The following is a 15,390-nucleotide window of genomic DNA, read 5'->3' as shown; positions in this document are numbered from 1 at the left end:
CAGTCAAGTGATTGTTTGCTGCAGTGAATCAGTCAAATCTTTATTGTTTCTGAAGAGAATCGTGACATTGTTTGCATCTCTGATTGCTGATGTTTGTAAAATTTTTCATGGCTCCACATGGTGCAGGGAGAATCTTCAGCAATGTGTGTGTGTGTAGGTCAGAATATTAGGTTTTGATTTTGCGTTCCTCTTGTTTGCAATTTTCCTACTTTTGACAGCAACACTGAGTCCCTTGTGGGCCTGTGAAATCCTCAGAAAATTATGTAAATTGGGTCCCAAATTTGATTTGTGTTTCTACTGGGTAGACCCTGATGTGAGAATTGGGGAGGTTAGTGATGACATGAAGGATTGTGACAAATGGAGGATATTTGCTAAGTGTGCCATTGAGGCACGATTGATTTGGCTGGAGACGAAGTTGAATTCAAACTGAGGCTTTATTAGTATCTGAAGTGTGGCCTCCTACAGCAGCTGATGAAATGGCTGCAAGCTGAAGGCCACGCATATTTATAACCCGGCTCCTGGGCGGAGCTAGCATGCAGGGGCCCAGGTGAACCTGTAGTGCAGGTTCTACCGTACAACCCTTAATATAGGAACACAGTGGTTTACCACAGCCATCTTAACTGCAAATGTGCCCACTGGAGTACTTTACCCAACTTCTGAGGCACTAGGGGCATGTGTTGATCTCTTTGTATCTGTCAAAGAAAGACTGACCTTGTCCTGTTATTCTCTGCTTATGACTATGGCCATACTTGACCTGGCAACAAATTATATTAGTATTTTTAAGTAAATGAATAAATGGTAGACCCCTTCTGTATTATGTGTTTCCTTGTTTGCCCAGACCCCTCCTCAATAATTTGCTCATTGCTATTCCTGCCAACTCTTAGTTGTGATTTTTGAAGAGCTCTATTAACCTGGAATCAGAGTCCATGATTAAAATATGAATATGACATGCCTTTACTGGGTACAACAATATGAATGCTTCAGTGATGCACTTAGCTCCAAATTCCAAGTAAGTATTTAAAGCTGAGTAGCTGCCCTGCAAAATGTGCTGCTCAACCCAATTTCTCTATTGGCAGGAAAAAGGTCAAAGAATCCTGTGACTGTCTGTGGACTTTTCTTGTGCAGGAAGTACAATTTAATGAGCTAGAGCCAGCAGGAAATTTGACCTTGCAAGATTACTGTGGTAAACACCACTGGTAACACTCTACACGTATTACAGTACTGCCACTGTATTACAGGTACCACAGCTCCTCCCCAGCAGGCGCCGTATAAAAGTGTATGCTCTCCTGCGCTGCTCCCATTCTCGTTCCAGCTGCAGGAGGCTCAACATCTTGTGCAATAAAGCCTCAACTGTTTCACCATTCTCGTCTCGTGGGAATTGATGGTACATCAATTGACTGTACAAGATTTTACAAGATGAACGTCTTAATCAAGCCTGATCGCCTGGAGCTGAACCCTCACGCAGCCGAAGCCATTGCCACCTTCGAGCACTGGCTAGCCTGCTTCGAAGGATACCTCAGAGCAGCCACTGAAGAACTCTCAGATCCGCAGAAGCTCCAGATCCTCTACTTACGGGTGAGCAAACAAGTTTTTCCCCTCATCCGGGATGAGCCCACCTACACAGAAGCAATGGCGCTACTAAAGGGGCAGTACATCAAGTCAGTCAATCAAGTGTACGCCAGGCACCTCCTGGCCACGAGACGGCAACTCCCGGGGGAGTCCCAGGACGATTTTTTGCGGGCTCTACGGATACTCGGTAGGAACTGTAACTGCCAGGCAGTTTCGGCAGTCCAACACACCGAACTACTAATCAGAGACGCTTATGTCAAGGGCATTAAGTCTACTTACGTTCGCCAGCGGCTATTGGAAGGGGGTACACTCGACCTTGCAGAGACCGTGCAGCTTGCTAACTCCCCAGAAGTGGCCTCCTGTAATCTGGAGGCCTACACCTCCGAACGCGCGGCACCCTCGTGGGCCCCACCAGCAGCTGACTCGAGTACACCGCAAACCTGCGCCGCGCGGCAGCCAGCCAACTCCGGAAGGCCCAAATGTTACTTTTGTGGCCAGAGCAAACATCCCAGGCAACGCTGCCCGGCACGGAGCGCGACCTGCAACGGGTGTGGGATGAAGGGCCACTTTGTTTCCATTTGCCAGGCCCGGTCGGTCGCCGCTGTTTCCAGGCCCAGCATCGCTACACCCCCCACGTATGATCCAGGGGCGCCGCCATCTTCTCCACCACAAGTCACGTGCGGCCCGTGAGCGCCGCCATCTTTGATGTCGCCCGCCATGTGCGCCCCATGGGTGCTGCCATCCTGGACTGCGCCTCCGGGCCCCTGTTTGCCTGACCGTTCGTGGCCCGCCGATACCTCTGCTACCGCTGATCAGCCCGTGACAAAGAACAAAGAACAAAGAAATGTACAGCACAGGAACAGGCCCTTCGGCCCTCCAAGCCCGTGCCGACCATGCTGCCCGACTAAACTACAATCTTCTACACTTCCTGGGTCCGTATCCCTCTATTCCCATCCTATTCATGTATTAGTCAAGATGCCCCTTAAATGTCACTATCGTCCCTGCTTCCACCACCTCCTCCGGTAGCGAGTTCCAGGCACCCACTACCCTCTGCGTAAAAAACTTGCCTCGTACATCTACTCTAAACCCTGCCCCTCTCACCTTAAACCTATGCCCCCTAGTAATTGACCCCTCTACCCTGGGGAAAAGCCTCTGACTATCCACTCTGTCTATGCCCCTCATAATTTTGTAGACCTCCATCAGGTCTCCCCTCAATCTCCTTCGTTCCAGTGAGAACAAACCGAGTTTATTCAACCGCTCCTCATAGCTAATGCCCTCCATACCAGGCAACATTCTGGTAAATCTGTTCTGCACCCTCTCTAAAGCCTCCACATCCTTCTGGTAGTGTGGCGACCAGAATTGAACACTATACTCCAAGTGTGGCCTAACTAAGGTTCTATACAGCTGCAACATGACTTGCCAATTCTTATACTCAATGCCCCGGCCAATGAAGGCAAGCATGCCGTATGCCTTCTTGACTACCTTCTCCATCTGTGTTGCCCCTTTCAATGACCTGTGGACCTGTACTCCTAGATCTCTTTGACTTTCAATACTCTTGAGGGTTCTACCATTCACCGTATATTCCCTACCTGCATTAGACCTTCCAAAATGCATTACCACACATTTGTCCGGATTAAACTCCATCTGCCATCTCTCCGCCTAAGTCTCCAAACAATCTAAATCCTGCTGTATCCTCCGACAGTCCTCATCGCTATCCGCAATTCCACCAACCTTTGTGTCGTCTGCAAACTTACTAATCAAACGAGTTACATTTTCCTCCAAATCATTTATATATACTACAAAGAGCAAAGGTCCCAGCACTGATCCCTGTGGAACACCACTGGTCACAGCCCTCCAATTAGAAAAGCATCCTTCCATTGCTACTCTCTGCCTTCTATGGCCTAGCCAGTTCTGTATCCACCTTGCCAGCTCACCCCTGATCCCGTGTGACTTCACGTTTTGTACTAGTCTACCATGAGGGACCTTGTCAAAGGCCTTACTGAAGTCCATATAGACAACATCCACTGCCCTACCTGCATCAATCATCTTAGTGACCTCCTCGAAAAACTCTTATCAAGTTAGTGAGACACGACCTCCCCTTCATAAAACCGTGCTGCCTCTCACTAATACGTCCATTTGCTTCCAAATGGGAGTAGATCCTGTCTCAAAGAATTCTCTCCAGTAATTTCCCTACCACTGAAGTAAGGCTCACCGGCCTGTAGTTCCCGGGATTATCCTTGCTACCCTTCTTAAACAGAGGAACAACATTGGCTATTCTCCAGTCCTCCGGGACATCCCCTGAAGACAGCGAGGATCCAAAGATTTCTGTCAAGGCCTCAGCAATTTCCTCTCCAGCCTCCTTCAGTATTCTGGGGTAGATCCCATCAGGCCCTGGGGACTTATCAACCTTAATATTTTTTAAGGCACCCAACACCTCTTCTTTTTGGATCTCAATGTGACCCAGGCTATCTACACACCCTTCTTCAGACTCAACATCTACCAATTTCTTCTCTTTGGTGAATACTGATGCAAAGTATTCATTTAGTACCTCGCCCATTTCCTCTGGCTCCACACATAGATTCCCTTGCCTATCCTTCAGTGGGCCAACCCTTTCCCTGGCGACCCTTTTGCTTTTTATGTACGTGTAAAAAGCCTTGGGATTTTCCTTAACCCTATTTGCCAATGACTTTTCGTGACCCCTTCTAGCCCTCCTGACTCCTTGCTTAAGTTCCTTCCTACTTTCCTTATATTCCACGCAGGCTTCGTCTGTTCCCAGCCTTTTAGCCCTGACAAATGCCTCCTTTTTCTTTTTGACGAGGCCTACAATATCTCTCGTCATCCAAGGTTCCCGAAAATTGCCGTATTTATCCTCCTTCCTCACAGGAACATGCCGGTCCAGAATTCCTTTCAACTGCCACTTGAAAGCCTCCCACATGTCAGATGTTGATTTGCCCTCAAACATCCGCCCCCAATCTATGTTCTTCAGTTCCCGCCTAATATTGTTATAATTAGCCTTCCCCCAATTTAGCACATTCATCCTAGGACCACTCTTATCCTTGTCCACCAGTACTTTAAAACTTACTGAATTGTGGTCACTGTTACCGAAATGCTCCCCTACTGAAACATCTACCACCTGGCCGGGCTCATTCCCCAATACCAGGTCCAGTACCGCCCCTTCCCTAGTTGGACTGTCTACATATTGTTTTAAGAAGCCCTCCTGGAAGCTCCTTACAAACTCCGCCCCATCGAAGCCCCTGGCACTAAGTGAGTCCCAGTCAATATTGGGGAAGTTGAAGTCTCCCATCACCACAACCCTGTTGTTTTTACTCTTTTCCAAAATCTGTCTACCTATCTGCTCCTCTATCTCCCGCTGGCTGTTGGGAGGCCTGTAGTAAACCCCCAACATTGTGACTGCACCCTTCTTATTCCTGATCTCTACCCATATAGCCTCGCTGCCCTCTGAGGTGTCCTCTCGCAGTACAGCTGTGATATTCTCCCGAACCAGTAGCGCAACTCCGCCTCCCCTTTTACATCCCCCTCTATCCCGCCTGAAACATCTAAATCCTGGAACGTTTAGCTGCCAATCCTGCCCTTCCCTCAACCAGGTCTCTGTAATGCAACAATATCATAGTTCCAAGTACTAATCCAAGCTCTAAGTTCATCTGCCTTACCCGTAATACTTCTTGCATTAAAACATACGCACTTCAGGCCACCAGACCCGCTGTGTTCAGCAACTTCTCCCTGTCTGCTCTGCCTCAGAGCCACACTGTCCCTATTCCCTAGTTCTCCCTCAATGCTCTCACCTTCTGACCTATTGCTCCCGTGCCCACCCCCCTGCCATACTAGTTTAAACCCTCCCGTGTGACACTAGCAAACTTCGCGGCCAGGATATTTATGCCTCTCCGGTTTAGATGCAACCCGTCCTTCTTATATAGGTCACACCTGCCCCGGAAGAGCTCCCAGTGGTCCAGATAATGGAAACCCTCCCTCCTACACCAGCTGTTTAGCCCAGTGTTTAGCTGCTCTATCTTCCTATTTCTAGCCTCACTGGCACGTGGCACAGGGAGTAATCCCGAGATTACAACCCTCGAGGTCCTGTCTTTTAACTTTCTGCCTAGCTCCCTGAACTCCTGCTGCAGGACCTCATGCCCCTTCCTGCCTATGTCGTTAGTACCAATATGTACAACGACCTCTGCCTGTTTGCCCTCCCCCTTCAGGATGCCCTCTACCCGTTCGGACATCCTGGACCCTGGCACCAGGGAGGCAACATACCATCCTGGAGTCTCTTTCACGTCCACAGAAGCGCCAATCTGTGCCCCTGACTATAGAGTCCCCTATTACTATTACTCTTCTGCGCTTTGACCCTCCCTTCTGAACATCAGAGCCAGCCGTGGTGCCACTGCTCTGGCTGCTGCTGTTTTCCCCTGATAGGCTATCCCCCCGACAGTATCCAAAGGGGTATACCTGTTCGAGAGGGGGACAACCACAGGGGATTCCTGCACTGACTGCCTGCCCTTTCTGGTGGTCACCCATTTCTCTGCCTGTACCTTGGGTGTGACCACATCTACATAACTGCGATCTATGACGCTTTCCGCCACCTGCATGCTCCTAAGTGCATCCAATTGCCGCTCCAACCGAACCATGCGGTCTGTGAGGAGCTCCAGTTGGGTGCACTTTCTGCAGATGAAGCCATCCGGGACGCTGGAAACCTCCCGGACCTGCCACATCTCACAGTCAGAGCACAGCACCCCTCTAACTGACATTGTGTCAATTAATTAAAATTAAAATTTAAATTATTTTTATTTATTTTTTTGAATTTTTCTTTTTTTTAAATTTCCTCCCAACTACTTCCGCAGCTCGTTTCCATCACCCTTGATCAATGTCGGCCCCGCAACCTCGCGACCGCTATGACGACGGTAAAGATCAACGGGTACGAAACGACCTGCCTCTTTGACTCCGGGAGCACAGAGAGTTTCATCCACCCTGCTATGGTAAGGCGCTGCTCCTTCCCGGTACTCCCCGTCACCCAGAAAATCTCCCTGGCCTCCGGATCCCATTCCGTGCAAATCCGGGGGTACTGCATCGCGACCCTCACCGTTCAGGGCGTAGAGTACAGCAACTTCAGGCTCTATGTCCACCCCCATCTCTGCACTGCCCTGTTACTAGGTCTCGATTTTCAATGTCACCTCCAAAGCCTTACTATGAAATTCGGCGGACCCCTGCCCCCCCTCACCGTCTGCGGCCTCACGACCCTTAAGGTCGATCCACCTTCGTTGTTTGCAAACCTCACCCCGGACTGTAAGCCCGTCACCACGAGGAGCAGACGGTATAGTGCCCAGGACAGGACCTTCATCAAGTCAGAAGTCCAACGGCTTCTGCGGGAGGGGATGATTGAGGCCAGTAACAGCCCCTGGAGAGCTCAAGTGGTGGTAGTCAAGGTTGGGGAGAAACACAGGATGGTCATCGACTACAGTCAGACCATCAGTCGGTACACACAGCTCAATGCGTACCCTCTCCCACGCATATCTGACATGGTCAATCAGATTGCGCAGTATCGAGTCTTCTCCACAGTTGACTTGAAGTCTGCCGCCTCTACCACTTCCTCAGGGTTCCCTTCGGCGTCACCAATGGGGTCTCGGTCTTCCAGCGAGAGATGGACCGAATGGTTGACCAGTACGGGCTGCGGGCGACCTTCCCGTACCTAGATAATGTCACCATCTGCGGCCACGATCAGCAGGACCACGACGCAAACCTCCAAAATTTCCTCCATTCCGCCAAACTCCTTAACCTCACCTACAATAAGGAGAAATGCGTTTTCCTCACCAACCGCTTAGCCATCCTTGGCTACGTTGTGGAAAATGGAGTCCGAGAGCCCGACCCCGACCGCATGCTCCCCCTCCTGGAACTCCCCCTCCCCCACTGCCCCAAGGTCCTGAAGCGATGCCTGGGGTTTTTCTTATATTACGCTCAGTGGGTCCCCAATTATGCGGACAAGGCCCGCCCACTCATCAAGTCCACAGTTTTTCCCCTGACTGCTGAGGCCCGCCAGGCCTTCAACCACATCAAGGCGGCCATTGCCAAAGCCGCGCTGCACGCGGTTGACGAGTCCCTCTCCTTCCAGGTGGAGAGCGATGCATCGGAAGTTGCTCTGGCCACCACCCTCAACCAGGCGGGCAGGCACGTGGCTTTCTTTTCCCGCACCCTTCATGCCTCCTAAATTCAGCACTCCTCTGTCGAAAAGTAGGCCCAAGCCATTGTGGAAGCTGGGCGACATTGGCGGCATTACCTGGCCGGCAGGCGATTCACTCTCCTCACTGACCATGTTTAGCAATACACAGCGGGGCAAGGTCAAGAATGACAAGATCTTGAGGAGGAGGATCGAGCTCTCCACATGAGATCTTGTATCACCAGGGGAAGCTCAATGAGCCCCCTGATGCCCTATTCTGCAGTACATGTGCCAGCGCGTAAGTGGACCGACTCAGGGCTCTCCATAATGACCTCTGCCACCCGAGGATCACCCGGTTCTTCCATTTTGTCAAGGCCCGCAACCTGTCTTCCTCCATCGAGGAGGTCAGGACTGTGAACAGGGACTGCCCAGTCTGCGCGGAGTGCAAACCTGGTGAAGGCCTCCCTCAGCATAGACTTCAAAGGGCCCCTCCCCTCCACCGACCGCAACGTGTACTTTCTCAATGTTATTGATGAGTACTCCCGTTTCCCATTCGCCATCCCATGCCCTAACATGAGTTCTGCCACGGTCATCAAGGCCCTGCACAGCATCTTCACCCTGTTCGGTTTCCCCACCTACATCCACAGCGATCGGGGATCCTCCTTCATGAGTGATCAGCTGCGTCAGTTCCTGCTCAGCAAGGGCATCGCCTTGAGCAGGACGAACAGCTACAACCCCCGTGGAAACGGGCAGGTGGAGAGGGAGAATGGGACGGTCTGGAAGGCCCTCCTGCTGGCCCTTCGGTCTAGAAATCTCCCGATCTCCCGCTGGCAGGAGGTCCTCCCGACACGCTCCACTCCATCCGGTCGCTTCTATGCACCGCTACTAATGAGACCCCTCACGAACGTGTGTTTGCCTTCCCTAGGCAGTCCACACGCGGGTTCTCGCTCCCAACATGGCTGACAGTTCCTGGGCCCGTCCTCCTCCGGAAGCATGTGAGGAGCCATAAATCGGATCCCATGGTTGAGAAAGTCCACCTCCTCCATGCAAACCCACAGTACGCCTACGTGGCACACCCCGATGGGCGACAGGACGCAGTCTCCCTCCGGGACCTGGCACCCGCTGGGTCCCCACCCACAACCCCCGACCTGGTACCGCTTCTCCCCCCTCCAGTTGCCTCCCTCACCCCTGTGACGCCCACCTTCCCGCCAGCGAACCTCACCACAGCCCCTACCCCAGCAGTATCCGTCCCCTCACCGGATCCACTACGGGGTGACGAGGTAGAGGACAACACGCTCCTGGAGTCGCAGGTGACCACATCGGCGCCCACACCACCACCAGGACTGAGGCGATCGCAGCGGAGGATCAAAGCCCCTGACAGACTAAATCTGCAATGTTGTTCTTCACCCCCGCCGGACTCCTTTTTAAACGGGGTGAATGTGGTAAACACCACTGGTAACACACTATGTGTATTACGGTACTGCCACTGTATTACAGGTACCACAGTAATCCCAGCCTGCTGGCTCCTCCCCAGCAGGTGCCATATAAAAGTGTATGCTCTCCTGCGCTGCTCCCATTCTGGTTCCAGCTGCAGGAGGCACAACATCTTGTGCAATAAAGCCTCAATTGTTTCACCATTCTTGTCTCGTGGTCATTGATGATACATCAGTTACCATGTACACTGCTGATAATTATGCATGTATTAAAGCTTGGGCCATTGTGTACATTTTGGAAAATAGGATACTTTCCTTTTTAGACCATCAGTTTAAACAAAATCCAGTATTCAAACGAATTAAGTAGTTAAGTTCTATCATCAAAAACTAGAAAATCTAATTTCATCCTAATACACTCAAGTCATTTGAAACCTTCATTTTGCAATTTTACTTCTCAGTATTGACAATGGTTTTTATAATAATAATCTTTATTATTATCTTTATTAACACTGCAATTAAGTTACTTTTCTTGCTTGTGTTTTTAACATTATGGAAACTGTAGAAATTGTTTATTTTTCCAGGATTATGAAAAGAAAAAAAAACCATAATGGATGGCATTTTCTCAAAAATCGGCAGAGTGGCGCAGATAGAGCCTGCCTTACCAGCAACTTAATTTTTAGGGGCACCCTGGTGCAAAAAATTAAAATTAGAACTGCCCCCTCGTACTGTGCCTTAATGCCAGGGAACTGTGACCCCCCCAGGGGGGGCGGGGGGGGGGGGGGGGGGTGCACTCACCTTCACGCCTGCAGTGGGTTCTGCTCACCAGGTGCATGTGGTGGGGGGACCGTTGTGATTCATGTTGGCATGCCTTCTGGCCGTCGTGAATGTTCAATCTAATGCGGTTGGGGGGGTACAGGGAACTGTCAAGCGTAAGGATGGGGATCTAATGGGGATTCCAGCATTGACTATTGGGATTCCCATTACATCATTGGCGCAGGACAGGGACAATCGGAATGGGAAATCCTGTGGCTAAACAGCTGGCTTGTAATGCAGATCAAGGCCAGCAGCGCGGGTTCAATTCCTGTACTGGCCTCCCCGAACAGGCGCCGGAATGTGGCGACTAGGGGTTTTTCACAGTAACGTCATTGAAGCCTACTTGTGACAATAAACTATTATTATTATTATTTTGGGATTCGCGTGGGAATTCCCATTCCCGCCGCTGATCTCAGCTCCTGAAACAAGACCGCAAAATCCAACCCCCCTCTCCCACCCAATGTTCAAGTACTTTTGCTTACATTTATACACATATAGCTGGAACCATGTTCTGTCGAACTCTTCTTCAGCACATGTTGCACAACGATAGGCTCAGCATTCAAAACAGAGGTAAAAAAGCCAACATAAGTGTACTTTACCTGAATGCTCGTAGTATTCGGAATAAGGTAAATGAGTTGATGCCGCAAATCATCGTGAATGACTATGATTTAGTGGCCGTTACTGAAACATGGTTAAAGGATGGTCACGACTGGGAGTTAAATATCTGAGGGTATCAAACTATTCGGAAGGACAGAGTGGATGGTAAGGGAGGTGGTGTAGCTCTGTTATTTAAGGATGACATCCGGGCAATAGTAAGAACAAAGAACAAAGAAATGTACAGCACAGGAACAGGCCCTTCGGCCCTCCAAGCCCGTGCCGACCATACTGCCCGACTAAACTACAATCTTCTACACTTCCTGGGTCCGTATCCTTCTATTCCCATCCTATTCATATATTTGTCAAGATGCCCCTTAAATGTCCCTATCGTCCCTGCTTCCACTACCTCCTCCGGTAGTGAGGGATGACATCGGTGCTATGGAGGATAAGGTTGAATCCATTTGGGTGGAAATCAGGAATAGTAAGGTGAAAAAGTCACTGATAGGAGTAGTCTATATGCCACCAAATAGTAACATTATGGTGGGGCAGGCAATAAACAAAGATAGAACGGATGCATGTAGAAATGGTACAGTAGTTATCATGGGAGATTTTAATCTACATGTCGATTGGTTTAACCAGGTCGGTCAAGGAGTTTATAGAATGTATCCGCGATAGTTTCCTAGAACAGTATGTAAAGGGACCTATGAGGGAACAAGCGGTCCTAGATCTGGTCCTGTGTAATGAGACAAGATTGATTAATGATCTCATAGTTAGGAATCCCCTCGGAAGGAGCGATCACAATATGGTGGAATTTAAAATACAGATGGAGGGTGAGAAGGTAAAATCAAACACTAGTGTTTTGTGCTTAAACAAAGGAGATTACAATGGGATGAGAGAAGAACTAGCTAAGGTAGACTGGGAGCAAAGACTTTATGGTGAAACAGTTTTGGAACAGTGGAGAACCTTCCAAGCGATTTTTCACCATGCTCAGCAAAGGTTTATATCAACAAAAAGGAATGACGGTCGAAAGAGGGAAAATCGACCATGGATATCTAAGGAAATAAGGGAGAGTATCAAATTGAAGGAAAAAGCATACGAAGTGGCAAAGCTCAGTGGGAGACTAGAGGACTGGGAAATCTTTAGGGGGCAACAGAAAGCTACTAAAAAAGCTATAAAGAAGAGTAAGATAGACTATGAGAGTAAACTTGCTCAGAATATAAAAACAGATAGTAAAAGTTTCTACAAATATATAAAACAAAAAAGAGTGGCTAAGGTAAATATTGGTCCTTTAGAGGATGAGAAGGGAGATTTAATAATGGGAGATGAGGAAATGGCTGAGGAACTGAACAGGTTTTTTGGGTCGGTCTTCACAGTGGAAGACACAAATAACATGCCAGTGACTGATAGAAATGAGGCTATGACAGGTGAGGACCTTGAGAGGATTGTTATTACTAAGGAGGTAGTGATGGGCAAGCTAATGGGGCTAAAGGTAGACAAGTCTCCTGGCCCTGATGGAATGCATCCCATAGTGCTAAAAGAGATGGTTAGGGAAATTGAAAATGCACTAGTGATAATTTACCAAAATTCACTAGACTCTGGGCTGGTCCTGACGGATTGGAAATTAGCAAGCGTGACACCACTGTTTAAAAAAGGAGGTAGGCAGAAAGCGAGTAATTATAGGCCAGTGAGCTTAACTTCGGTAGTAGGGAAGATGCTGGAATCTATCATCAAGGAAGAAATAGCGAGGCATCTGGATGCAAATTGTCCCATTGGGCAGACGCAGCATGGGTTCTTAAAGGGCAGGTCATGCCTAACTAATTTAATGGAATTATTTGAGGACATTGCCAGTGCAGTAGATAACAGGGAGCCAATGGATATGGTATATCTGGATTTCCAGAAAGCTTTTGACAAGGTGCCACACAAAAGGTTGCTGCATACGATAAAGATGCATGGCATTAAGGGTAAAGTAGTAGCATGGATAGAGGATTGGTTAATTAATAGAAAGCAAAGAGTGGGGATTAATGGATGTTTCTCTGGTTGGCAATCAGTAGCTAGTGGTGTCCCTCAGGGATCAGTGTTGGGCCCACAATTATTTACAATTTACATAGATGATTTGGTGTTGGTGACCAAGGGCAATGTGTCTTAAGTTTGCAGACGACACTAAGATGAGTGGTAAAGCAAAAAGCGCAGAGGATACCGGAAGTCTGCAGAGGATACAGGAAGTCTGCAGAGGGATTTGGATAGGCTAAATGAATGGGCTAGGGTCTGGCAGATGGAATACAATGTTGACAAATGTGAGGTTATCCCATTTTGGTAGGAATAACAGCAAAAGGGATTATTATTTAAATGATAAAATATTAAATCATGCTGCTGTGCAGAGAGACCTGGGTGTGCTAGTTCATGAGTCGCAAAAAGTTGGTTTACAGGTGCAACAGGTGATTAAGAAGGCAAATGGAATTTTGTCCTTCATTGCTAGAGGGATGGAGTTTAAGACTATGGAGGTTTTGCTGCAGTTGTATAAGGTGTTCGTGAGGCCTCACCTGGAGTATTGTCCTCAGTTTTGGTCCCCATACTTGAAAAAGGACGTACAGGCACTGGAGGGTGTGCAGAGGAGATTCACTAGCTTAATCCCAGAGCTGAATGGGTTGGATTACGAGGAGAGGTTGAGTAGACTGGGACTGTACTCGTTGGAATTTGGAAGGATGAGGGGGGATCTTATAGAAACATAAAATTATGAAGGGAATAGATAGGATAGATGCGGGCAGGTTGTTTCCACTGGCGGGTGAAAGCAGAAGTAGGGGGCATCGCCTCAAAATAAGAGGAAGTAGATTTAGGACTGAGTTTAGGAGACACTTCTTCACCCAAAGGGTTGTGAATCTATGGAATTCCTTGCCCAGTGAAGCAGTTGAGGCTCCTTCATTAAATGTTTTTAAGATAAGGATAGATAGTTTTTTGAAGAATAAAGGGATTAAGGGTTATGGTGTTCGGGCTGGAAAGTGGAGCTGAGTCCACAAAAGATCAGCCATGATCTCATTGAATGGCGGAGCAGGCTCGAGGGGCCAGTTGGCCTACTCCTGCTCCTAGTTCTTATGCACCCATTGATATTTCCTAGCATCAATGGTAAAAAGGAGAAAGTGAAATATTTGCTGAAAATTAATTGCATTGCTTCTGAAGACGGGCCCAAGTCATATTTCCCATTTGCACAGGTACAACTGGTATTGACAGCAATATGTTGGATTTAAAAAAAATAATGCCTGGACTATAGCAAATATGAAGTGTGATAGTAGTATTCATTTTTTTAACAGGCCAAGCTTGGGAACAGTTCCGTTAGTCCCAATGTGGGCCACCTTGTACTTAAGTACCTGTGCCCGGCAATGAAAAATGTACTTCAAGATGGGCTGAAGACATACATTCTGGATATGATCATAGGACAAAGAAAGAATTTGCCATGGACTGTGATTGAGGCTTCCACTCAGCTTGGTATGACAGAACTTTTAGCAATAGCTATATAATGTCTTAATTTACTCAACGCTCAGATTACAGGTAACGATTTTGGTCAGACTTCCAACAACACCAACTGAAATCGAGATTGAGACTAATAGTTTAGGCTATGAGTAACCTTATATTCTTTCTCAAGAATAAGTCAGGGACCTGGGTTCAATTCCAGCCTTTGTTAACTGTCTGTGTGGAGTTTGCATGTTCTGCCCGTGTCTCCGTGGGTTTCCTCTGAGTGCTCCAACAGTCCAATGATGTGCATTTTCGGTGGATTGATCATGATAAGTTGTGCCTTAGTATCCAAGGATGTGCAGGTTAGGTGTATTGGCCTTGGTCAGTAAGTGGGGTTACAAATATAGGGTGGGAAAGTGGGTCAAGCTAGAGTGCTCTGGTTGATGGGCCGAATGACTTCCTTCTGCACTGTATCATAGAATCCCTACACCAACACTCCAAAAAAGCACCGTACCTAGGCCCAGCCCAATCCCCGTAAACCCACCTGACCTTTGGACACCAAGGGGCAATTTAGCATGTCCAATCCATCCTTGGACCGTGGGAGGACCAGAGCACCCCGGGTGAATGTGTAGGGATTCTATGGGTTCTGTGAAGAGAAATTGGCAGAGTAGAATAATAACTATTACTCAACTTCACACTTGGAATTTAATAGCACTTTGGAATGTTTCAACTGTCAACTTTTTACTGCACCTTCCATCCTTCCCCTTTTGCCTTCTCCCTCTCCTCACTTCCCCACCCCATTCCCTTGTCTTTTAAATGTTATCTTCCTTCTGAAAAATTAGAGGGACCAAACACATGGCCCTCCAGATCACCCATTGTGGCTGTAGAGATGGCATTTCCTCCCAACAGTCTACTCTCAGGGCCATGGAGCCTCCAGCTCCAGTGGTATCACAAGCTGCCACAGGAATGCCTCCATGAAGCATGCATCTTTCCCACATGGCCGGGGGTAAAACCTATCGGTCCGGGAATAGTATAGTGTCTTTAATAACTTCCATCATTCAAGCTTTTGCATCCAAGTCCTTTTTCTCTGGTCGCCTTCTCAAGGTACAGTCTCCAATACAACTTAATAAAATAATGATCATATCTTGCACAACAATTATTTTACCCTCTAAGGTAGCATTTAAACTTCCAGTTTTCTTAGGGTAATTTTTTTTTTTCAATTTAACTTACCCAATTCATTTTTTTCCAATTAAGAGGCAATTTAGCGTGGCCAATCCACCTTCCTTGCACACCTTTGGGTTCTGGGGCTGCTCTTCGGGTAAGAAGCAGCTGCTTCTTGGCTTCCTCATTTACCCCATGTTCCAA

General features: G+C 48.1%; 1 protein-coding gene across 7 annotated transcripts in view; it reads left to right on the top strand.

Moving 5' to 3' along the window:
- The window catches only part of rusc2 (RUN and SH3 domain containing 2), a 189,403-nt gene that overhangs the window by 134,446 nt on the left and 39,567 nt on the right, over window positions 1-15,390 (top strand). For all 7 annotated transcript variants that reach the window (XM_072497089.1, XM_072497093.1, XM_072497092.1 and 4 more), the window contains one exon: window positions 13,884-14,058. In XM_072497089.1, the coding sequence (XP_072353190.1) occupies window positions 13,884-14,058 (175 nt within the window). The remainder of the gene's footprint in view (window positions 1-13,883; window positions 14,059-15,390) is intronic.

The sequence above is a fragment of the Scyliorhinus torazame genome, chromosome 3 (genome assembly GCF_047496885.1).
Source record: "Scyliorhinus torazame isolate Kashiwa2021f chromosome 3, sScyTor2.1, whole genome shotgun sequence".
NCBI classification, from domain to species: domain Eukaryota; kingdom Metazoa; phylum Chordata; class Chondrichthyes; order Carcharhiniformes; family Scyliorhinidae; genus Scyliorhinus; species Scyliorhinus torazame.
This window is presented reverse-complemented; position numbering and strand designations above follow the sequence as displayed.